At 39.9% G+C, this 24,464-nt stretch overlaps 3 protein-coding genes across 7 annotated transcripts; 2 read left to right on the top strand and 1 right to left on the bottom strand.

Annotated features, from left to right (window-relative positions):
• Window positions 1–31: 31 nt before the first annotated feature.
• On the top strand, window positions 32–8,236 carry cnih1 (cornichon family AMPA receptor auxiliary protein 1). 2 transcript variants are annotated; one of them, XM_040042785.1, is made up of 6 exons: window positions 32–487; window positions 4,166–4,234; window positions 4,489–4,536; window positions 6,653–6,765; window positions 6,881–7,024; window positions 7,386–8,236. In XM_040042785.1, exons 1-6 carry the CDS (start codon window positions 407–409, stop codon window positions 7,411–7,413), a joined length of 483 nt encoding a protein of 160 aa, XP_039898719.1. In that variant the 5' UTR covers window positions 32–406; the 3' UTR covers window positions 7,414–8,236. The 2 variants fall into 2 exon arrangements, with proteins under 2 accessions (XP_039898719.1, XP_039898720.1); XM_040042786.1 differs by lacking the exon at window positions 4,489–4,536 and having other exon boundaries at window positions 256–487.
• A 1,215-nt stretch (window positions 8,237–9,451) lies between these two features.
• On the bottom strand, window positions 9,452–15,508 carry cdkn3 (cyclin-dependent kinase inhibitor 3). The gene is made up of 8 exons (XM_040041353.1): window positions 15,388–15,508; window positions 14,351–14,451; window positions 14,191–14,246; window positions 14,036–14,080; window positions 13,226–13,448; window positions 12,363–12,394; window positions 12,136–12,239; window positions 9,452–10,488 (listed from the first exon to the last, which is right to left on the bottom strand). The coding sequence occupies exons 2-8, from the start codon at window positions 14,425–14,427 to the stop codon at window positions 10,399–10,401; spliced, it is 627 nt and encodes a 208-aa protein (XP_039897287.1). The 5' UTR covers window positions 14,428–14,451; window positions 15,388–15,508; the 3' UTR covers window positions 9,452–10,398.
• A 556-nt stretch (window positions 15,509–16,064) lies between these two features.
• LOC120739554 (rho guanine nucleotide exchange factor 33) lies at window positions 16,065–24,421 on the top strand. 4 transcript variants are annotated; one of them, XM_040041350.1, is made up of 15 exons: window positions 16,065–16,351; window positions 16,694–16,808; window positions 17,018–17,062; window positions 17,168–17,332; window positions 17,440–17,540; window positions 17,899–18,032; window positions 18,134–18,254; window positions 18,361–18,499; window positions 18,600–18,704; window positions 18,789–18,878; window positions 18,993–19,138; window positions 19,601–19,708; window positions 20,914–21,580; window positions 22,041–22,144; window positions 22,298–24,421. In XM_040041350.1, the coding sequence occupies exons 3-15, from the start codon at window positions 17,021–17,023 to the stop codon at window positions 22,401–22,403; spliced, it is 2,028 nt and encodes a 675-aa protein (XP_039897284.1). In that variant the 5' UTR covers window positions 16,065–16,351; window positions 16,694–16,808; window positions 17,018–17,020; the 3' UTR covers window positions 22,404–24,421. The 4 variants fall into 4 exon arrangements, with proteins under 4 accessions (XP_039897284.1, XP_039897281.1, XP_039897282.1 ...); XM_040041347.1 differs by having other exon boundaries at window positions 16,076–16,351; window positions 17,896–18,032; XM_040041348.1 differs by having other exon boundaries at window positions 16,076–16,351; window positions 16,691–16,808; window positions 17,896–18,032.
• The last annotated feature ends 43 nt before the right edge of the window (window positions 24,422–24,464 follow it).

The following is a 24,464-nucleotide window of genomic DNA, read 5'->3' as shown; positions in this document are numbered from 1 at the left end:
TCAGAATTTGATCCATCATGTAATACCATCTGGACAACATCTGATTGGCCCTGACTTCATTTTTAGGCACAACAATGATCATAAACACACTACCAATGCAGTAAAAGCATACCTGGATAGAAAACCACACAATGGACACTATTCCTGAAACTGTGGGACTCCAGGAGATAAAGAAAACACCGAAGTTCAGAAAGAAATTCCAGGAGATGGCGCTAATGCATGTTAAAAGTGATTTCAGATAAGTAAATGGTCCAGTAGGTGGCGGTAACGCACCCTGCTGTAAGATGGTTGACTTGCAGCCACTAACACTCAAAGAAGAAGGGGAAGAAGCAGCAGTAATCGGTTGGGAAGCTGCCTGCATCATCCGCCGATCGAGCCAGGAACCGACCAGCAGAACCGGAGAAAAATGGCGTTCACATTCGCGGCCTTTTGCTACATGCTCGCACTGCTGCTAACGGCCGCGCTTATCTTCTTCGCTATCTGGCATGTAAGTACACATTTCTAGGTCGCCTGCCAAACGGTGCGGACGTAAAAGTAGGTGAAAGAATGAGAAAGACGGGCTAACAGTGAGCTAACGAAGCCTGGGAATGAATGGCACACACCCTGTCCGGTCGGCTAGGACAACAAGTTAGCAGCTTTAACACCAAGACGTGTTTTTAATAAACTATTTCCCATCATCTATATAGAGCTCAACACCACTTTTACATGTTTTATACCCCTTTATTTTGTTTGTATCGCTTGCCAGCTCAGAGTGCAGTGTTGGCTAGTTAGCATGCTAAGCTAACGTTTGGCTGTCATGTGTTTATCGACATGTCACATCTCTGCATTGTGTAATACCGATAGGTTTTGCAGTCACAACCCCAACGTAAGCATGGGGGTTTGGAGCACATGAAACTAGCTGTAAATAATTAACTAGTTGTTCAGTAATTTACTAGCGTGAGGTAATCAGTGACGTGGCTTGGGATAAATGAAAAAAAAAAAAAAAAGATAATTAAACTTTCCAGTTTGGATATCTTCAGTTTTCTGCTTCTGGCTGGTCATATTGGAGAACTTACCTGTTGTATTGTGAATAAATAACTTGAAGACAGAGAACATGCAATTTGCTTTTGAATGCAAACCAAAGACTAATTTTCTTTGATTTTCATTCATATCACTGATTAAAAAGCTTATTTGAAGTAATACAATCATACAAGGTAATCATACTCCTTTTCGTAAAAGACCCTCTCTGTCTTTCAAACATGGTATTTCAAACCATGTTTCAAACAAATCAGCCTCACAAATAAGTTAAATATGAGAATTTAGCTTATCCGATTGTATCCACACTTGAAATCAGGGTTCAGTATTTTGCCCAAGGATACCTGACAAGTATTCTATCACCTGAGCCACAGCCTACTCAATACCCGAAGATGTAGTAAATTAATTTCCTATAAAATGACCTATTTTGTTTAGATTCTGCTTTTTTTTTTTTTTTTTTTTTTAAAGATGGTGCTGCATCTTAAAGTTTTTTGTTCCTGTTTTTTAACATGTCTCTGGTTACTGCAAGCGAAAGAATAAGGGAGCAGTTTTGGTGTGAATATTATACGTGTTATTGGGACATTTTACCACTTTAAGGTCGAGGAATCATTTACTAACAAGCAAATGATCCTCTGTTTGATTTCGGGAGGAGATAGAAATCCCTTTGGGGCTGTGTCAGGAAGGACATCCAGCATAAAGACTCTGCCAAATCAAAAATGTGGAGCCTACCCACTAGAGGTGGGAATCACCATACATCCCACGATACGATATTATCACAATACTTAACACACGATACGATATTATTGCAATTTTTTAAAATATTTTGCGATATTCAGATTCTGTACATAAAGGTAAACTTTATCAATATTCATTTTATCTAATATCAAAGTCTCGCACTCAGTCTTTCTCTCATTTCAGTCAGTTTTATTGTTGACAAACTGAACGGTTTGTATTACAGTCTAGTCCAACTTAACTGAATGCAACCATCTGGTACAATTATAGCTATTCTGAACTATGCAATATGAAAACTATGCAGCCCCTTCAGCAACTGAAGAATTTGAAAGTAAATTAAAACAAAATATAATTTTACATTAAATAAAAAAGTTTTAAACGTAAAAAAGTAGCTTTTATTCTATGCAAAAGTTTGTCAAAGATGAGGGTATAGAGATTGACAGACCACGTGACTTTTGCGCATTGCATGCCGGGAACTCGTGGCAAAACAATCAAAGTACCGCATCAAATGCAAGCATTTGCAGCACCGCAAAACGTTCATTCTTCGGTTCCAATAAATTCTTGCTTTTTCTTTGCCCCCCAAAAAGGTATGTACAAAACGAAGGAGAACAATGCCGGTCCGTACAAAGACAGACTTGATGAAAAGTCATAGAAAAGATACGAGGAAAAAAATCAAACCAGTGAAAGGGTTAGACCCTTACGAGCACACAGAGGGACAAAATACGTTAGCGTGCTGCCCAACTTTCACCACGCTCATATTTATAATTATACGGTTCTTGGAGTGAGTGCATACACTCCTGAAGTTTAGTAACTTCAGGTCACTGCAACAAGCTCAGGTACAGTTTACCGACGGATGGGTACAGGACCTTGAAATGCACCGTGTAGAAAGTAAAGACCATCGTACATATCATAAGTTTACCAGTCTCACAAATCGTCTTCATAAATACACATTCGTTAACCGTTTATTAATAGGACCTTTGAGCTCAATGGTAATTAATTAGTAGTGGAAATAATTTCTGGTAGCATCACAGAAATGTAGCAGTGACAATAATATTGTATGCTGTAATCGTACTGGGCAATTAGTGATACAAAAAACCTGTTTTATCCTGTGAATAAAAGTATATGTTTTTGTCAATGTACCATGGTAATAACAGAAGCGAAACGCAATATTGTGTCAGAACAATTCACTATTTATGCACAATAAACAAAGGAGCATAGCGCAACAATTTCTGTTCAGCGCCAGACTTGCTTGTAACCTATATCACCAATTACGTTAAGAAAAATGACGCATTAACTACAACAGCAGACTGACCTTTGTGGAAATGCTTGGAGCAGACTAACCTGTGAGCTGGAGTGTTCTGAGACGTTATATTTGGTCTTTGAATGGCTGCAATCCAGGCCACCCGTCGCCTCTTTGTTACTTCGGAAACATGGCTCGAACAATTTCTCTTCAACGACGTAATCCGATAACAACCGATCTCTTTACCCGTCGGCTTTCCGTGGCTGTCATGCGACCGGCTATTGCAGTTAATAATACAACAGCTTCTTGCCATTTTTTGTGTTTCTTTTTATCGCTGTATAACTGATTTCAGTTGAAAGCCTGCGTGCGCTAGTACCTCTTGCCACGAGTTCCCAGAATTCTTTGCGGTTTTACCCCTGAATGACGTCACATTTTCAATCTCTATAGCAGATGAGTTTGTTTGAGCTGATTATAACTTGGGGTTTAGTCTTTTCTGAAAGTCATTAACCATGAGTGACATGCATAGTCATAGTTTGGTTGGAATAGAACAGATCATTTATCATTTGCCTTTCTTTTACTGAGATGAATTAATATTTTGTCTATATAGGAGTGTAATTTTTGCAGTTACCTTGTACATGATACATTTTTAGTTTCTCCTAGATGTGTTAAATGATTAGTTGAGCTAATTTCAAACAGAGTCACATTTGGCTAACAGAATTCTACCCTTGTTATGTTTGCAGTTACTGGCAAAAAGGATAACTTCAGTTTTCCTAAGAGGAAGTCAAAGCTTATTTTCCTGTAGTCAGAGGCTAACAGATTAGAATTTTAGTTAAATATTGTTAGGATTAGGGAAAAAAAGTTCACAATACAGAGCTTCAGACCTGTTATTAATGTAGATGGGGAAAAGTAATAGACCTGAAATAGATCCTTGTGGTACACCACAAGTAACATTTCCAGCTGGTGACCTTTTGTCACCTATTGATTAACAGTATTAAAAGCCCTTTGAAAGTCAGTAAATACAGCACCAGTATACAAGGCATTATCCATATTAAATCAAATTTTATTGTGAAGGTATATAAGGGCAGTATGGGTAGTGTAACCTGGTAAAATATTATTGCATGTGCTGTCCTCTGAGTCTCTGTTTTTAACATTTTACCACTGATCACCTTGGTCCTTCAGATAATCGCTTTTGATGAGCTGAAGACTGACTACAAGAATCCTATAGATCAATGTAACACTTTAAATCCGGTAAGTGATATCACCTCTTCAGCTATCACACCTTCCTTGCATGCAGATTTGCTCTGATGAAATATGTTCTCTTTATTTTAGTACAACTTTATCCACCTATCTGTCTTTTTCTCTCATTTCTCTGCACTGTTATGCTAAATAACCTGCCTGTTATAACTTCAGTGATCTTGTCAGCTGTCAGACTCTAACAGCCTTTTTTGTTTTTCCTTATCTGCTTTTTTTTTTTTTTTTTTACCACTTTTAACGACAAAAAGACAGTTGAAAAGGTCAAAAAGATTAAAAGAGTCAAAATTGCATTAAAGGTTTGTACCAATCTTTAAAATGCCCGCTCAGTTCCAACTCAGTCTGCAGTCTTGTCATTTTGCACGGGGAAGGGTTTGCAAACGTCTTTTCAGTTAACTAATCTTTAGGTCAGGGTTCAGCTCGGGATTAGACAACATGCCACCTGTGCCTCACCTGTGTCCTTTTTATTTCCTCCCCCCACCTACACGGTCGTTATAGTTTTATTTTTGGCTTTTCAATCTCTTCTTTGTATTTCTCTCCTGTACGCCTCAAAGTTCAGCTTCAGACTGATTGCACTGACTAACAGGCACGTTTTCAGCTTTCTTGAACTACCTTTTTTTGGCCGTAGAAGCAAATGGATATCTAACAGTGGGTAAGCACTATACTCTTGGACGAACAGTCCTCCTTATTGATTATGGATTAAGAATAGCTGTTAACTGAAAAGACTTGCAAATGCTCAAAACATGCATGATCTTTACTACAACCTACCCTTTGTTTGCATATAGTTACAAGTATAGAGTATTCCCAGGAAACTCTGAGAGACGGGTATCTTGTTTTCCATTTGAAACAGCAGTTCTGGCAGAGCTTGCACATAACTGTTAGGATGGTATAGAATCACAGCAGTCCGAACACTAGTCTTTTGATTTTGTAAACCCCCCCCCCTTTTTTTTTTTTTTTTAATACTTTGCGTGTTTGATTTTTCCAAGACAGCTTGTTTTATTCTTCAATCATCGGTTTTCTTAAATGCATGTCGCAACTTGTTTTTCTGCAAGGTGAATGCTACAATTTGAGTCAGCAATTAGCAGACCTAGGCCACTGTTTATGATCTCAGTGTTGGCTCTAACACGCATCACCTGCGGTTCAGAACAGATGGCTGCAGAATCCAAACACTCTCCAGCTCAGCAATATTTAGAGCTCCTGATTGGTCAGTGATTCGTAGCTGAAAAGTGAAGGTTCCTCTACGTTTAAGCCTTGACATGCTCCACAGTCCGATTTGCAGTTTTGGCCTCTTTTTTTCTCAGCTCAGTTGGCACAATAAATTTATTTATTTTTTGTGCAGTTGTTTTGTATTTGGCAGCACAGTGCAGGATTTCAGCACATTTAAAGCCCGTCCCGTCCTTCCTGCAACTTCCTCTTTCCCACACACCCCTCACCCTTCCATCTGTGGGCTGTTGGTTGCCCCCTCCTCTCCGCCCTCTGCTCTTATTTTTAATGCATGGCTTCCATGTGGCGCCTCCATCTGCCCCCCTGAACCCCGCAACCAGCTCGAACTCTGTCAACCTGAGGCAGACTGCTGCATCGACAATGCTAAGTGTGTTCACAGCATGGTCCTTCTCTGGTGTGTTGTCCAGTGCGCTTGTCAGGAAGTGGAATGATCTGTAGGTTCACCCTCACTGCAGAAAATGTCGATGTTGGGATGCGCAGATATTCTTCAGAGCAATTTGTCCCCCTTTAATTGTGGTCACACTTGATAATGCATGGCATAACCAGGGTGGGAAATTAACCATGTTCTCTATCCATTTGCAACAGTTTATTTAAAAAAAAATTATGCAAGCACCACATGTTTCTTCAGTGACTAAAAGAGGCGATTATACAAATTAATTTTCTCAATGCGTAGCCACATATGGCTTCACTGTGGCACCTTTTGTAAGCATTAAACAAGTGAGGAATGGCTTAAAATCTGCATATGGATGATTTTAATTTTTCACCCTGTTTCATGTGTTAAAATAAGGCAGTGTTTATGTGTTTTACATAATATAAGATGAAGCTGGACCTCACTAAAGGCCTGTATAGCACATGTAAAGCACAAAATTATAGCTTAACCAGAGTTCATTTGTGATTCAGTCCTTCTCTTGTATTCTTTCAGCTACTGCAATTTTTAGACGTCTGCTTCTTTAAATAGCTCCGCTTTCTCCTTGTAAAAAGGACTCATTACCTTTGAGGATTCGTTACATCACATTGTGTTGTCCTCTGATCAGTGTGCTTCAATTTCTAAGTCTCTGCATTTATTCCACGCATTGAGTGGATTGATTAACTTTGTTTAGACAGTACATTACTAAGTCAGAATTAGAACAAGAGAATTGAATTATCAGCTGTATGCGAATATTGACATGTCTTCTTCCTTGGCTCCTTTAGCTGGTGCTCCCAGAGTATCTTATCCACTTCTTCTTCTGCGTGATGTTCTTCTGTGCGGCTGAGTGGCTCACCCTCTGTCTCAACTTACCACTGCTGGCTTATCATGTCTGGAGGTACGTATTCGAAAACACTGATCCTAGAATCAACACCTGGTTTTACATAACTAAACCTTTGTAAACAAGTCACATCTGCGTGTAACTCGCTGCTTTCATGTTTGCCTTTCTGCAGGTATATGAGCAGACCTGTGATGAGCTGTCCAGGACTTTACGACCCAACAACCATCATGAACGCTGACATCCTGGCGTACTGTCAAAAAGAAGGCTGGTGCAAACTGGCTTTCTACCTCCTGTCATTCTTCTACTATCTCTACGGGTATGTTTTTCACTTGTATTTTTCTGCTCTTTACTTTTCATTTGTATCTGCTGAGAGAAGAATCTTTGAGACTTGGACTTCATTACGGCGGCTGTTGTTTGCAGTGCAAAAAATGTGTGGATATGAAGATATGTTGATCCTGGGGTAGTTTTGTCAGAGAGGCGGACACCACTTTATTTGTTCGTTGAAAGGTAGAGGCAGTCAGTAGTGACAGGAGAGTAACACAGCATGGCTCTGTCTAAAATCTGCCTACCAGCAGCTTTTAAAAAGGCGCTCAGTCTTCCTTTGTCAAACAACAATTTGTGGATTTATGTACCAGCCTTGATGCTTATTTAGATATTCCTCTTGCTCTCTCCAACAGGATGATCTACGTTCTGGTGAGCTCTTAAATGGTGCGATGAAGCAAAAGGACCTGCATGTACAGTAAACGACCAGACACTATGATCTTAGTGCTGGAGCACTGGACCTGCTGGAGACCACCTTTCAGCAACACAAGACGCCATTTCCAAGTGGACAAACCTGTCATTTCAGAAACATTTAGCCAGTTTTAAGAGAATCCTGGTTGCAGTGTTCCTCTCATAGCACTATAGTTACAAAGCTTTTATGGAAAATACGGACAGACCTGAATGGACACATCTTTCTCTCTCTTCTTTTTTCCCTGTTTTTTAATAGTGTGATTTTTTTTTTTTTTTTTTTTTAAATGCTTGGGATTGACAATAAAGTTTGTTTGTTTTTTTTTTGTTTTTTTTTCCATCACGGTTCCCAACTGTTGAGTGTTTACAGACTAGGTAGACATTTTCAGGTGTGCATTTATCTGTGAGAATCTAAGCTGTGTGCTGAACTGCATTAGCTTTTTCTGTGAATAAGATCCCGGGCTTTAAAAGCCAATTTACACCTGCCACGTGACTCATTACCATGACTAAAATGAACAGCGGAGTGTAAAACAGACTTTTGTTCTTGCCCGCAGATGCAGAAGGTCTTATAACGTGACACTTTGAGGGCTGAAGTGCATGTTAACGAAACGTGCCGCACAAGGACAGTAGTAGTCTGGTTGTCGGTTATCACCTTTCAAGCTATCTGATGTATTGTTTCCATGCATCCCTGTCAAACTATTGCTGATATTTGTTTTCTTAAGTGTGGACCGCCATGTGTGTGATCTGTAGACCCGTCCTTGCAGGTATCTGTAAATAAAAGGTAGACTCAACAGTACTATAATGCAGCGGTCCCCACGGACTGGTTTGTGCCCGACAATATTTTCACGGACCGGCCTTTAAGGTGTCGCGGATAAATACAACAAAATAAAACTAGTACCGGTACCGAAAAAAGATTTATTCATAACACACGTGAAAAGACCCAGGAAAACAGAGTTAACAAAAAAAACGATAACAAAATAACGCTTAAAAACCCTGAAAACCATACATTTCACACCAGAGTCTCAACTCTCCCGGGCCACGGACCGGTACCGGCCCGGGGGTTGGGGACCGCTGCTTTAATGTATTCACCGTTAGGAAGGAACACTATCCTCCTTTCCTTTCGGCATTCAAGTTTTGATCGACATCAGCTGATGTGCCATACTGTTGAATGTACCTTTGAATTTCTTTTTGTCGTTGTGCGTTTTAATTTCAACACCAAATATTCCACATTGTTAGAAGATCAGTTTTATTTTTCATGTTTTCAATTTGACCTTTTTTCTTGTTTTTAGTAATTCTTCAGAATATCAAGCACTCCTTGCAGTATCGCTCATCTCCAGAATCAGAATCTAGACTGATGTTTTAGGCCACTGCAAAAAAATTTTCATTCATGTTAGAGTATTTATTGTCATGTTTAACATGTAAATTTATCAGGGAAAAGGATTATCATTTGTCACATTCAAATAAAGAAGTTTTTATGTGTTAGATCACATCAAATTACATCTAGGAAATTGTTTATTTAAATCTAAATAAACTATCCTGCTCTGTTAACGTGGACTGGAGTGTTATTTCTATGCAAATGTCAACAAAAAACCTTAAGACAGCCCTCATGTCTTTATATTTTGCCTGGATTTTCAGGCTTCTTCAGGCTTTTATTCAGACATTGGTTTCTTTTCACTCATTTTCAGTCCATTTCTTTTCAGTCTTTTTTGATAAGCCATATAACACTGGCCTATGATAATCCAAGTATAAAAAGGCAGCAAGTGTTGTCCACAAACCACGCCCCCCCCCCCAAAAAAAATAAAAATTAGTTACTCGTACCCTGTCACCAAAACACAATGTTCCTATTTCTTTAGTTGACTCTATTAAAATCTATTGCACTTAAAAAAAGATAAGGGTGGCTGTCAAGAAGCCGTTCTTAAAGAGGAGCAATAGAAAAGGCTGAGGTATGCTAAATTATACAAGAACTGGACTAAATCCAAAATCAATCATTGTCAAAGTTGATGGAATTATGAATGCAGAAAAGTACTGTGGGATTGTGATCCACCATGCAGTACCATCTGGAAAGCATCTGATTCGCATCAACTTCATTTTTAAAGACACTGCCAATGCTGTAAAAGCATGCCTGGGTAGAAAAAACAAACAATGGAACACTATCAGTCGTAGACTGGCCTCCCCGGAGCTCGACATTACTTAAGCACTGTGTCAGCAAACATCAAAAGATGTACCGAATGTCCCTCAAGAAGCTTGGAGAACTATTCCTGCAGATTACTGAACAAAATTACTAAAAAGGTTGTCTAATAGCAAATGTAGGGCGCAATAGAGGAAATGCAAACGTTATTGGCATTTCACTGCTGCAAGTGGTATGAGTCACAAAATGTAGATAGAAAAATATAAATTGTGGGATATTTTAATACGATGAAAAATAAAACATAACGACTTTGCAGCATTAGATTTTGTGCTACAAAGAAGGAACCATTACAGTTCACACAAGCCTAATTTCATCATTAGATTTAGTTCACAAAGACCCCATTTGAGTAATTTCTGGTTTCAATGAAGAAAGTAACTTAGAAATTTTAGAAATAACTGATAAGCTCCACATTTAGAGACAGACTTGATGTCTGAAAAGCTGTTGTGCAGTTTTATTCCCCTTAAATAAAAAGACCATTGGAAAGTACACACATATATTGCCCAGCTGACATAGCACTTTAACACACACCATTATTTTATTTGCAATATAAACGAAACAACATTTTCCATCTAATAACATAAAGCAGTATCTCCTCATCAAGTCTTTAATTAATTATAATGAGGATGATAAAAAGCAATGTATTACAGTGTTCATTCTAAAGTGCATTTCTCAAGAATATAATCATACCACCACACAATCAGGAAAGCATCACTGGCAAACAAGCAAGCTTGAGGAACTCGAGACTTTTCCAGCTCTGTAGAAAGGAGCAGTAATCACCGAGACACCGAGCGCTCCGAGCGAGCTTCACTTTCACTTTGGTAGGCTGTGTACTTTTCCCGAAACTCGTGAAGGAAGTTGTATTGCTACAGAAAAGTAAAAAGATGCTGGTAAATGGAAAATTAGGGATCACACAACAGAAAGACTAAAGTTTTAATAAATCAGAGACTATATAATGCTGTGATGATACTTTCTTCATGAATTCAGAGGCTTTATTTATAATTTATGGTGTTTTGATTGACTGGCAGTTGACACAGCCATCTCTGGGGTTTACAGAGAATAGACTGAAAACAAAAACAAATCAAATAACCACATCCAAGGAATGTAGAAAAGCATCTCTGACAGTGTACATCAGCAGAAGACCACACTTGTCACTTCTCTTTATGTCACTTCTCTCAGCAGGACAGGAAGTGAAACTACAATTCACACATGCTCACACATCGAGAGGACTGTAAAAATGTTGCCTGGTCTCATGAATCTCAATTTCTGCTGCAAGATTCCTGGGGTAGGGTCAGAATTTGGGGTAAACAGCATGAAAGAATGGCTCTAGTCTGCCTTGTATTAGTGGTACAGGCTCCTGGCGGTGGGATAATGGTGAACGGGACGCTTTCTTGGCACAATTTGAGTCCCTTCATACCTGAATTATTACTGACCATGTTCATCCCTATATGACCAGGGTACCCATCTTCCAATGAGTGTTTCCAGGATGACACCATGTCACAAAGTGTCTTATAAAGGTTTCTTGAACATATCATTGAGTTCACTGTATTCAAATGGCCTCCACAGTCACAAGATGTCAATCTAATCTCCAGGAACTGTGTCAATGTGGACTAAAATCTCTAAGAAGTGTTTCCAGCACCTTGTTGAATCTGATGAATGAAGAACTAAGGCAGGTATGAAGGCAAAGGGGTCCATTGCAAGTACCCAATATCAGGTACTAACAAGCTGTACCTAATAAAGTGACAGTTGGGTGTAAATTGATTCTTTTACATAAGCAACATTTTTTCTTTTCTTTTTTTCCCATTTATAAATTAGATCCCCAAGACTCTTCTAGCAGCAAGTTACCTGAAAATCATGAGGTTCTGTTTTTAATCACTAGTTACAGATCTTATTGCAATCTGTTTAGAGTAACAGTGACATAGCAGTGAATGATCAGATTTAGAATAAGGTGAATAGCAAACTGCTTTCATATAGGTATGTAACAGTATTTACAGTTTCTCATCAGATCCACCGCTTGCTTGCGACATCTGCCAAAGCTGAGGCTTCAAAACACAAACCAATGGTTGGAGGCTCAGTAGCTACGTCCATTTTTTACATATAGTTCTTCCACGTTTATGCTTTTCTTTTCTCGAGCAGATTCAATTGAGCGTTTTGATGTTAGAGTTAATTTTTAACTACAATTTTGTTGTGCCTGTACAATGACAATAAATTCTATCCATCCATTCTCTTTTCGCTTATCCTTGTCAGGGTCGCAGGGGGGCTGGAGCCTATCCCAGCTGTCTGTATAGCCCGCTTAGGGGGAGAGGCAGGATACACCCTGGACAGGTCGCCAGGCTGTCGCAGGGCTAAAAAATTCTATTCCAATCTAATTTATTAATCGCACCAATTTTAGACCATCAAATGTCTCTGCAAGGTACAAACCAACAAAAACACGAGTTTATAATAAACTAACAAAAGCAGCAAAATGACCCCTTAAAAACTACAGATGAAGAGGAAGAAAAGCAGCGACTCACCCTCACTGTTTGTATTGCTCCTCCTCCTCTGTGGTGCCTGAGGATTTCGATGGCTTTGTTTGGCGTCATTGTGGAAGAGAGCTGAAGCAGCAGGCAGGCAGCGACTGCAGGGCAAACAACAGCCATGTGATGGGAGCAGTGACATTAAATTAGGTTACATGACATTTCTGATTTTGGACAGAGAATGTTCGATAGAAAACTTCAAAATAAAAGAATAATAATCTTACTTAATGCTGAGCGTCCCAGGCCCCCGTAGCAGCTGAGGAGATAGGGAAAAGGAAAATGACAAAATCCAATGAAATTGACAGCTAAAGAAAAAAACTGTTGTATTGTATAATGAAAGGTGTCCCGAGGAGCTAAAAATAGATGTATTTGTGGTGATATGATGCCATTTGGCACTTCAAAGTTTTATGATACCAAGGTGTCCTTTATTGGACAGGGAATACTGTGGTAGCGATACCTCTCAGCATTAAAATTAAAACCCACTCATATCATACAAGTTCAGGACAACCAGTTTCCTCCTGTTGCCTAGCGAGCAGCTTTATAAGCTCTCTGGGAGAGTGGAGAGCTTCTCAGGGGCCTTTTAGTAACAACAGTAAAAGCTCTGCTCACTTCAGATCTCCTGGTTTTATAGAGCGACACAAAAACCTCTCTTTACTATCCAATCTGGTCTGCTTTTGTAGGTAACTCTGTTTAACCCTGGTCATGTGTAAAAAAAAAAAAAAGCTTAATCAGAATAAAAGTTCATTTTTTCGCTATAAAACTGATTTGTGTGGGATCAAAGAACCACAAACAAGATATTTTCCTCAAGTTCGCTCAGGATGTGTTGAAGAATGAAGGTGGTCATGCCAAATACTGACTTTCGAGCTTGTTCAAATTGTACAAACTCTGTTTTCTTCATCTTCAGTTGTGTTTACATGTTTCACATTTTAATACATCCCCCATTTTACTAGCAAAAGATTTTAAAAAAAATCTTAAGATTTTTACACAGTACTACATGCTAACTCTCCTCTCTGCTTTGTCTGTATTAATTAGCAGGTAGACATCACGCACTGTGTGGAACATTAAACTGAACTCAGTTTTGACTTACTGGATCACCGTCCTCCTGTCATTCTTGAGGCTGATCTGCAGCTCATCAAGGATCTGGCAGCACTGGTTCAGCTCAGGTGCGTCTCCATCTAGAAAAGGCATGTGGTGAACCCTGAAGCCCCGCTGCTGGTAGACCTCCAGCAGTGAGGGAACCCTGTATTTGCTAAGCTCTCCTCTTGTGCAGAAAACAAACACATCCTGCACCCCCTGGTTCTGGAGCTCCTCTGTAAACAAGTAGAGAAGTTTCTCTTGTAAAACGGGAAAACCCCAGGTTATCCACATTTTTTCCACCACTTAAGGCTAATTTCTGCATAAACATACTATTTATAAAATACTCTGAAAAAATGAAATCATAAATCAGATAGCTAAGCGAATAAAATGTTTTGCATAAAGTTAAAAAAGTATCCACTATCAAGTTTGTGCTTGACTTCTGGTGAGTTCAGTTCTAGTATTTTATAAATTTTTTAATGTGCGCTAATTAGAAGCTATCTGTACAGTTAATTACTGTAGGCTGTATAAGATGACAACACTCACTGACTGACTTTGACTCAAAAAAAAAAAAACATACTCAACATGCTCTAAATTGACAGACTTTTGCACAGACGGGGTTGCATTCAATACTTGTCCAATGACAACAAGGATTGTTAATTATTATTACAAAGTCAAGGTTTTCTACATCTTACAGTAAAGACTATTTTTCAACATTTAAAATATATGTTGAAATCTTGCTTCTTAATTAAGTGGTTAGATTCAAACATCTGCTTGTGAATGCTAATTACATCTGGTAAAATCAGGATCAGCACCAACTTACCAATATCTCTTTGCAGACATCTGCGGATTTCTTTGTATTTGCAACCTTTAGTCAACAAAAACAAAACAAAAAAGAGCAAAAACAAAAAAAAAAAGTCAGAAAAAAAACAAAATTCAATATACGATACAGTAAATACAGTAGACAAATTGTTTCACCTGGTAGTGCACATATTCCAAGAAACTGCGGGCACCCTACTATGGATAGCGGCAACCTTAAAACCAATGAAAACCAATATTAGCAGGGTGATATTTGTTTGTGTCCATGTCAGCAAGAACACGTAGACATCCACACAGCTTTTAAATTGATCAAACTTACCAGGAGATGTGCAGTGGAGTCAGCTCCTCTTCTCCGACCTCATCTTCAGATGAAGAGTCAAACTCGCTTGTCCTCATTTCTTCAGCCCCCCCCCTAAACAGCTGAGAAGCGACACACTAAAGTTCACTTACGTTTGGCAACTGACACTTTACCGGTCCTGATAATATTCAACAATATATCATGAATTATACCGTTTTGAATAATCGCCACATAAATTCACATCACTGTAATGTCAGACATGCAGAGATTAATAAAAATTTCCATTGCAATACCAAAATGTAATATATTTACTGCCATAACAAGCTTGCTGTAGTAGGTTTTTTTGTTTTCAAAAAGGCTAGGCTCCCTGCTTTTAGTTGAAGAGTTTTCCAGTGTCACAATGGATTTTTTTTCAGGTGGTGACTAACTGTGTTGAGCATTATCAAAACCCACAGTAAAGGTAATAAATGTGTGTAATCATTTAGCAGAACTCTATGCATGATCATGTTTTTCCTGACCATTTTATTAACAAAAAATATATCTCTACGTCAGGTCATACTGCCAATGATGATGTAAAGTAAATGATATTCAAACACAATGCAACTGCCCTGATATTAGGCCTGCCATTATTAAGGCATTAAAGAGGTTTATGTAGAAGTCAGGTTAATGTGTGGATATAATTTCCTTAGGGATTAATAAAGTATTCTTATTCTGATATATGATTCTCTAAGGAGGCTTCAAACCAATCCTTCAGCCTCAAGGTAAACAAAATATCTACACACTTGATTCTCCAATATTTTGAAGGTATAAAATTTCCGATAAATATAAAGTTTGATTTATTATGAACATTATTATCAGAACTGACGGTTTATTTCACATCGAACCCAGCTAACGCTAGCTGTGCAGCTCATATCAGAACACGATAACAACAAGACCAAAATTAAATAAAACCACCATCTTACTGTCGCCCAAAATAAACAGAAAGCTCCGTAGCTTTAAGGAAATACATGTCTGTGAGTAAGTATTCAGAATATCGGAGTAGTGTCGTCATTTCTCACCAGTCATGCGATCTTCCTCGCGACTGTTTTGACAGCCCTGTAAGTCTGTCGGCAGCTGCAACAATTTAAAAACTCCATGAAGCACGCAGCCAATCAGATTCGAGCAATGACCCTTGGCCACACCCCAGGGCAAAACAAAACAGGGGCTTGTGCGTTCGATTTAACCAGAGGAGTCATCGAGGCGGGCGGAAAAAACATACGACTAGAAATTACACAAAATCGGATATTCTTAGAATTAAACAGACTGGGTCTTACAGGGTGGGGTGTACAGTATATACACATATAATATTCCCATACTAATATTCATATTTTAGTTAAGCGTATTTTCGTAATGTATTGTACACACAATACAACAAAGCAGGCATTTCAAAACGTATTTCTCAAGAAATGGGGTAGGTAAAAGAAATTGTGGCCATTTTCTGCATTGTGGTGAATTCTTGTGCGCCAATTTCTGCATCAATTTAACGAGGAAATGTTGTTATTTACTTACTGTAAAACACACACAAGCAGGCACCAGGTGGCAGCCAGGTGCGCGAAACACATTTTCGTGCTCTTTGCTATGTCAAACTTTATTGTCCCTTTTAAATGAACAAACAGATAAAAATTTGTAATTTTATCCATTTACATATTGAAAACCCTTGGACGTGTATTTAAGTGTCATGCCAATAAAATATAGGCATTACAACAATTTAAATATGTTTAATAAATTGAAAAACAGAGCACATTTGCACAACAGCACCAAACGGGCAATCCACTATGAAGCAACACTTGCTTCATAGTTCACTGAGCGTCACGCAGGACATCTGCTGTCTGCACAGAGCAGCACACAGAGCCTCACGACCCTTCACGCTGCAAACCAGTTCTGACGTTAGAACAGCAGAAAAGCGGAGACCTGGAGGTTTTTAGGATTTACTGGACCTCTTTCGGATGTCTGAAGAAACACTGTTGAGGAGCTCTGACTAAGGTGAGCTGCTTTAGCCTTCTTTTGCATTGTTTGCTTCAATAATCAGCTTTTCTCTCATGTATTGTGAGTGGTTTGATTGATGTTTGGACATCCCTAACATGTGTATGTGTTCATAAAATTTATTTATTTGTTTTTTTTTGTTTCTGTAAATCACAGTCTGGCATCCTGGAATAAAAAACCCATGATGTGCATTATTTCACAGAATTAGAAATAATTGTAAGGCTATAATGAATCTCTATAATAAAGTGATCGTATCTGGTTTATTTGATATTTAAAAAATGAATCCAATGAATGTTTAATTTGTCTTTTTTTGATGATCCCTGCCTCTCCTTCTGTCAGCAGACTTATAAGGAGGGATCTTGGCTCCTGCAGCCATTTCCCCTGCAGGGCTGAGCTCTTTGGCTGGCTCGCCACTTCCTTAGCAGAGGGACTGCTGGCAGGGGCAACATCTGAGCAGGTACCACAAACAAACAAGACGCAGAAGTCATTAAATCAGGTTCTTTGAATAATAAGAAAAATAGGTTTAGTTTGCTGAAAGAGAGATAGATTGACTTGCGTGCTTGGTCTCCATCTGAGTTTTTTTGGATTATGTAAATCAGAAAGATGACTGTGAGTGTCAGCAAACACACTGATTATTAATGTGTTTGTGTTTGTCTCCCTGCACAGGTCATGAAGCCTCAGGAGGCAGAGCTTGTTACTGAAATCTCCAAGGTATGCTGAACCTTCCCTCATCAGCCAGCCTGGATTTGTGAGACATATTAGTTGAACTTTGATGACCAAAATAGCGTTTAGACGATACTATGTCATCCCCTCCAGTTACAATGCATGGTCTCGGAGCTGAAGTCGGGGTTCACCAGCGCTCTGCTGGAGCTCAGTCAGATCCAACATGGAGACACATACCTGAGAGAGGAGCTGGAGGAGAACAGGAGGAGCTGTCAGAAAAAAGCTTTAAGGCTGGAGGCTCTAGTCGACTCACTGAGGGTAAGACTTAAAAATTAACCCGAAGGGTTTCTCATATTTCTCCGCAAGTGATGATGCTCAGCTACTTCTAGATCAAAAGCTCAGCATCAGTGCTTTGTCAACTACAGGAGGAACTCAGTGTGATGAGGTGTCAGATCGTGCAGCTGTACAGCAACAGACACAGACCTCAGCAGGATGGAAAAAGCTCCACATCCAAGCAAAGAGAAAGGTACACATGTACCACGACCCTGGAAGAATGCATTGCTATTGCTGACATACCTCGGTGTAAAATTCAGCATGGTATCATTAAAGCACAGCTCAGATGATTTTTTAGCCTCGAACAGTCCGTCATTAACCTCATCCTTACATCTCATCTTTGCCTCATGAGTTGTTTGGACCTTTATTAGTCAATGCAAGCTCATTTCTCCAACATTTTATCCATAGGAGTAACACCTTTTTCCAGTTTTGCAAACCTTGAGTTATAAAGCAATTAGATTCATGATATGAATGCACAGTGGAGACTGTAAACATTTTTAGGTAAGATTATAAGTAGTAAATGCTGTCATTTGTTCACTGCTGTGCAGCAGCGATCCAGCTGAGCCGCAGCGTGTACAGCGTCAGTGTGATTGTTCATCCGCTCCACCTGCCTGTCTGTCCAGAGGAAAACTGCTCCTCCACTGTTTCCTGCAGGGCCTCAAAGCCGGTCTCAGTGAAGGCACAGGGTGAGCTCACACATCGCTTGTATAGATGCAGAGTATTATTTTTTTTTCTTCTGATTTTGCAGATTCATCGTCCTTTTTCTTTTTTCTTTGGGTTTTACAGATGCACGCCATCAGGTCACGATGCAGCTCCTGCACTCTGAGTGGGAATATGTGTCAACCTTAAACCAGCTGTACGACAAATACAAGACCCCACCGGCTCACCACATGACTGCAGAACCATAGTAAGTGCTGGAGAGGATTTGTGACCCTTTTTTCCACTGCGAGTTACAGAAGTTTCCATTTGTGGTAAAAGATTCTATGTATGCGTGTGTGTTTTCTGTGATCCAGTCAGACCTATTTGAAGTTTGTGGAGCAGCTGTTACAGCGCCATCTGCTCTTCAGAAATACACTGCAGGAGCGGTTATCAGCTGAACACTGGAAATCTCTGATTGGAGACATCCTGGTGCAGCTTATTGGCCACAACGATGTAAGCCTATGTTCTGTTGTGACGTTTTTATGATTTCAGTCTATCTTTCATTTCCACTGATACACAGGTTTTCATATTCTTCCTCATTTGTGTTGTCCAGACAGCTTTTTCAGACATGTACCTCGGATACACAACGACCCTGGCGTCATTCCTCTCACTTGAGTTCAAGAGACTCAATCATCCTGACAAGAGTCAAATTTTGCAGGTATTTCAAGAGATTTACCATTAACATTGTTCAGCTAAAATCCACCAAGGACACCAGAAAGACGCTTTGTGTCTTATTTTACAGGGCAGCCAGATGGAGAGAGAGGAAATGAAACTGCTCTCCTTGCTTTTGGCACCTGTCGCGCGCATACACAGCTACCTGAGTCACATTCAGGTGAGTCAGCAGCCAGAGCAAATCCAATTTTGAAGATCTACAGATACTTTCAGTGTATTAATTTAAGTTAATTTAGTAAGGATTTGACTTGACAGCTTACTCTTCCTTCTCCAGAACCTCTTGCAGTGGACTGGTAAAGAGCATCCTGACTGCAGCCTGTTGTTGGGAACTGAGCGAGCTCTGAGGAGCATTTTATCCCGCTGTCATGTAATTCTCGAGGAAGACGTCCAGTGGGAAGAAGGAGAAGTAGCTGGACAAAGGTGAGAGCATTATCAAAGATGTCAGATTATTTGTTTCAGATTTGGGTTGCTGATGTGGAAGTCTCACAAAGGACCTATTTGCTAGTTTTCATCTCCATGTTTTTATTTTTGGACTTTATTAGACTAGTTTTGCATGAATCATAGTTTAAAATATTATTGGCTGCCCGCTGTAAACAGGTGGTTGTGGTTATGTGCCCGAGATGATCGTAGTAAGGATATCCACTGTCATTCACATGATAAAACTCCATGAGTAGAAAAACTGTCTAGAAACAAGCATTTGGTGCAGTGTTTTGAGCTTTTCACTCACAGGGATTCCACATATGCTGACCTCATTATCTGAAACTTTTTACATCATAACACAGTACATTATATGTGTGAGAAAATACAGAAGAGCACAATAGCTCCACCTGCATTTGTCTGCATTTAGAGTTTTGCAAGTAAACTTGTTCTTTGCATAAAAAGCACTTCTGATGCTGGGGCTGGCGTTTCTGCTGCAAACTGTTGCACGAGGAGCCAGCACACCAGAGAGTCTCAGCAGGCCAGGGAAGAGTCAAACGCTGCTGCTCAGAGGTCAGTGACACCCGCATCGGACGTCAGACAATACAGCATGCACGAGAACAGCTGTGGCACAAAGTGTTGCTCAAAATCAAGCAACAGCCTATTTCAGTGGCATTTATCTGCAAAAATGTTTTGCATGTTTTTACTTTAAACTGTACAGGTTCACATTGCTCTGAAAAGGCATTCGAACCTTTCCTGATTTCCTTTTTTTGTTTGTTTTTTTAGATATTTGTCACACTTACATGTTTCAGATCATCAAACAATCACATTTTAACACTAGACAAAGATAACCCAAATAACCACAAAAATTAGTTTTTAAATGATGTTTTCATCAACAAAACCCCCAAAACACCCCCCCCCCCCCAAAAAAAAAAAAAAACCCCAAACAAAAACCAAACAAACAAACCAAAAAAAACCCCACCCCATCTTGATCATCCCTTAGACTTCTGGGAAAATATTCTATGGACTGATGAAGCAAAAGTTTAACTTTTTGGAACATCTGAGTCCTGTTACATATGGTGTAAAACTAACACAGCATTTCATAATAAGAACATCATCCAGCCAGTCAAATGTGATGGTGGTAGTGTGACAATCTGGAGCTGCTTTGCTGTTTTAGGACCTGGAAGACTTAATATCAGCTGATGGAACCATGAAATCTGCAGCAGGTCAACTGTGAATGGCTAAAAAACCAAAACCAACAACAACAAAAACAGCATGAAACGTTTGTAGTGCCCTAGTCAAAGTTCAGACTTGAACCCAGTGGACATGCTGTGGCTTGATGTAAACAAGCTATTCATGTTTGAAACCCTCCAGTGTGGCTTTATTAACACAATTCTGTATCAGAGTGGGCCAAAATTCTTCCACAGTCATGTGACACTCTTATTGCCAGTTATCACAAATGCTTGATCAAAGTCCTTGTTGCCAAGGGTAGAACAACTAGTTAGGTTTAGGGTGAAATAATCTTTTCACATAGGGTCAGGTAGATTTTCATAGCTTTTTTTCTCTTAATTTTTCTTTAAAAAAATAGCATTTTGTCATTTTGTCTAGGTCATATTTGTCTAATGTTAAAATCTGTTTGATAATTTGAAACATTTCATTGTGGGAAATACACAAAGGAAAAAAAATCTTGTTAGAGCACTCTACATGAGTACCACACAGAGTGCTTTCTTCCAGTGGATGTAGATGTCATGGTGGGGTCATCTTATTACTTTTGCCAGCAGAGAAGAGCAGATAGCTGTCGGCCTCAGCAATGGCGTGAATGGCTGCCAGTCAATGCGTGTGGAGTGTTGGTCCTGCAGCCCTGTGAGAAGAGACCGAGCCCTCCTGAACCAGCCGGCCCATGACTGTGGACATGCCTACTGCTCCCTCCTCACTCCAGACACAGCAGGATGGGGAGACAACAGCGACTCAGGCCAGGGCACCTTCAGCCAGCCCACGGGGAAAGGCACCAACGAGCTAGAGGCACCTCACACGAACCACAGCCTGGAAGACTGTGAGACAGACCCCGATGACACCTCTGCCTTTGACTATTCCTCAGTCACCTCATGTAGCCCTGATGGCACTCTGCGCAGAGAGATGACGGGTAGCAACAGCGGGGAGGATGAAGAGGAAGACAGCCAGGTGCCAGTGCTGTTAAAGCCCTCATACAGTCAGCAGCAGCAGGTCAAAGAGACACCAAGAGAGAGGGCTGTGTGTCTGAGGTGGCAGATTCCAAGACTGACCCCTCACCCTCCTCTGAGGAACCCATCAGGACCCCACATGGACGGGCCAACGCCGTGTCTCGTCAGCTCCTACGGGAAGAGGTTAGTCAGCGTTAGAAAGGGATCGCCTCCTCTTCACCCGAAAAGTGCCTTCAGGCCAATCTGGGATGATCCGTCAAAGCAGGTATTCACTTTTAATTTAATACACCTTTCAGTGCTGTTTTTTTTGCAGAGTTTGTTCCTTCCAGGTGATATAGTGCTGCAACAGCTCCCACTGAGATCATCTTATTCTTTATTTATGTGGAAAATGCTATCAAAACAAGCTTTGATATTCTGCACATAGTGACCTCAATCAAATAGGGGATCAGAAAATTCTCTATAATGTCTTAACGATTTTGCCATTTAGAAAATCTGTTGGAGAATATATCAATATCAATAGTCAGACCATCGATCAAATCATTCAGAACTGTCAATTTGTTTGGGTGTCTTACCTAAACAGATGTTAAAGACAGTCATCTGAGGCATCATCGTGAAATGGTGGAGAATTGTTTTAATTTGAAGTATCTCCAGATACCACATGACTGATTCTCCAGCCTGTTAATGCTTTAATATGTACCTGCACTTCACGTGTCTTCATGACGCAGGCTGATTCAGCCCCAGAGAAAGACAACAGGCAAGGTTTCATTCCGATTCAGGCTCCAGCGAGGCAAAACTTTCAGAATTTCAACCCGAGCAGAGAAAATTTGAGGTAAGAGCATCAAATATGTGATACCAGTGAACCTTTCTCCAAGGCAAATTGATCAAACATGCTCGGGGAAATTGCACTGCGATTATTTGCGATTGAATGAATCTAAATATGATCACTAAACTGACTTTCCTAACACATCTCCCATCTCTTCAGGACAGGGCTGGCTCAGCAGCGAGTGAACCATGCAGCAGCAGCCACGAGCGGTGGAGGATTGTGGGATGACAGTGAGGACAGCGAGGGACCGTGCAGCACTGTTTGATGACTGCCATTTAAAAAAATAAACTTTGAAGTTACATCCAAAACCTGAGCACAAGCATTTTTCCACAAGGCCTCTAAAGCCGTGAAGTGCATGAATGAGCAATGAGCAAATAACAATCAGGGACTGTTTTTTGGATTTGATGTTAAATTAAAGCTTGATTGAGCTCTGCAGAAGTCTTTGTTCTTTATGTCTTGTCTTTTCAGGATTACACTTTTTTATGTGAGCAGGATCACGCTTGAGCCCAGGTTCAACTCATTGCGGAAGAGAAAGAAAAAACAAAAAGCAGCAATAATCAGATGTTTCATCAGGATTTCATGCTTGAAAGACTTTAATGGTCCCAATGAGACAATTGAAACAGGTTGCATAGCTAAAAAATGATTAACTAAAATGTTTACCTCTACTTTAATATTTACCTAAAGTCCTTTATTACATAAAAGAAAACAACTCTCACTGACCTGCTAATATCTGTGGTCTTTTACTCAAGTCTTGTACAGCGCTGTAAACCCTTGGCCTTCTCTTAATGAGCTTCATGTGCTATTTGAAAACTGTTAGAATTCATATTATGGCAAGAACCAATCAGCTACTTAAACAGAAACGACAGTCCATTGTTACTTTAAGAACTAAAGATCATTCAGTTCGTAAAACTGCAAAAACTTTGAATGTGTCCCCAAATGCAGTTGCAAAAACCACCGAGCGCTACGATGAAACTGTCTCGCATGAGGATGGCCCCAGGAAAGGAAGACCTAGAGTCACCTCTGCTGCTGAGGATAAATTAATCTGAGTCACCAGCCTCAGAAATCGCAAGTTAACAGCACCTCAGATTAGAGCCCAGAGAAATGCCTCACAGAGTTCCAGTATGAGAGGAATCTCTACAGCAACTGTTCAGAGGAGACTGTGAGAATCAGGCCTTTATGGTCAAATAGCTGTTAAGAAGCCATTACTAAGGAGAAGCAAAGAGCAGAAGAGATTTGTCTGGGCTAAAAAACACAAGGAATGGACATTAGACCAGTGGAAATCTGAGCTTTGGTCTGATGAGTCCAAATTTGAGATCTTTGCTTCCAGTGGTACTGGTACATTGCACAAGGTGAAGGAAATAATGACTAAGAAGAACTACCTCCAAAGCATTTAATTTTTACTTAGATCAGTAGCTAGATGTTTAAAACTTGGACAAAAATGACAGTCATGACCAAACACATCAAAAGTGGTTTTGAAATGGATCAAGCGGGCTAACACTACGTTTGAAGATGTGGTAGAGGATAGAGAGGCAGACACAACTAACAACAAATTATAATTTATTGAGATTGTAGGTGGAAAATTCAGATAAATAAACTGCACCACAAGTTAAAAGTCCAGCTGTCTTTCTCCAGATCTCCACAACACAAATGTTTTTCTGTACCACTAAAGCAGTGTTAAACTAAGGTTTCTCACGCAGTATTTTATCACTCATAATTTTTTACAAACTTACTGCCTGTATCCTGCGTTGTTCATCAGATGCCACCGGAGGGCGACAGAAATACCTAAAAAAACAAAAACAAATCACATGTTTATGTTTACCTCCAGCTGTTTCACCATTGATCAAAAGGACGGGGCCACAGCTGTGAGCTGAGCAACTCTGAGTAAGATATCCCGCATGCGCTTTCTAACACTTCACTGTTACCTCACACAGATAGTCACCGAGACAGAAACACACTATTTTTTCCCCTCTTGCGTGTGTGTTTGTGTGGCTCTGTGGGGAGAAAGTCAGTCACAAAGGAAAGTACTCAAACAGTGAGCGCACGCGGTAGACCTCCACCTCCGTTTTTTCCTTTCATGGCTGATCTTTGAACCTCATTAACTCCACACAGATCACTCAGAGCACCGCAGCGGAAATTGTACCTCTATAATAATTTAGGCAACTGGATAAAACCCCGATATCTCCGACCCTGGAATGGATCTGCCTCTGCGCTGCCTGCGGTTTCCACGGACAGCCTAATTCTTATTTCCTGGAGGATCAGTGAAATGCTTTGAGTAAAGCAGAAGTTAAAAAAAAAAGATTTATGCCCACTAGAAGAAACTACATCG

This window comes from Simochromis diagramma, unplaced genomic scaffold (assembly GCF_900408965.1).
Source record: "Simochromis diagramma unplaced genomic scaffold, fSimDia1.1 OVJJ01000304.1, whole genome shotgun sequence".
In the NCBI taxonomy this organism is placed as follows: domain Eukaryota; kingdom Metazoa; phylum Chordata; class Actinopteri; order Cichliformes; family Cichlidae; genus Simochromis; species Simochromis diagramma.
Note: the sequence above shows the minus strand (reverse complement) of the source record. Positions and strands in the feature narration are given on the sequence as shown.

Coding starts and splice junctions, on each gene's coding strand:
- cnih1 (XM_040042785.1), top strand. CDS start 407: ATGGCGTTCACATTCGCGGCCTTTTGCTACATGCTCGCACTGCTGCTA. Junction 488..4,165: donor TCTTCTTCGCTATCTGGCAT/GTAAGTACACAT, acceptor TTGGTCCTTCAG/ATAATCGCTTTTGATGAGCT. Junction 4,235..4,488: donor AATGTAACACTTTAAATCCG/GTAAGTGATATC, acceptor AACGACAAAAAG/ACAGTTGAAAAGGTCAAAAA.
- cdkn3 (XM_040041353.1), bottom strand. CDS start 14,427: ATGAGGACAAGCGAGTTTGACTCTTCATCTGAAGATGAGGTCGGAGAA. Junction 14,081..14,190: donor TGGAATATGTGCACTACCAG/GTGAAACAATTT, acceptor TGTTGACTAAAG/GTTGCAAATACAAAGAAATC. Junction 12,395..13,225: donor GACAGGAGGACGGTGATCCA/GTAAGTCAAAAC, acceptor CTATCTCCTCAG/CTGCTACGGGGGCCTGGGAC.
- LOC120739554 (XM_040041347.1), top strand. CDS start 17,021: ATGAAGCCTCAGGAGGCAGAGCTTGTTACTGAAATCTCCAAG. Junction 18,705..18,788: donor ACAAGAGTCAAATTTTGCAG/GTATTTCAAGAG, acceptor CTTATTTTACAG/GGCAGCCAGATGGAGAGAGA. Junction 22,145..22,297: donor CCGAGCAGAGAAAATTTGAG/GTAAGAGCATCA, acceptor CCATCTCTTCAG/GACAGGGCTGGCTCAGCAGC.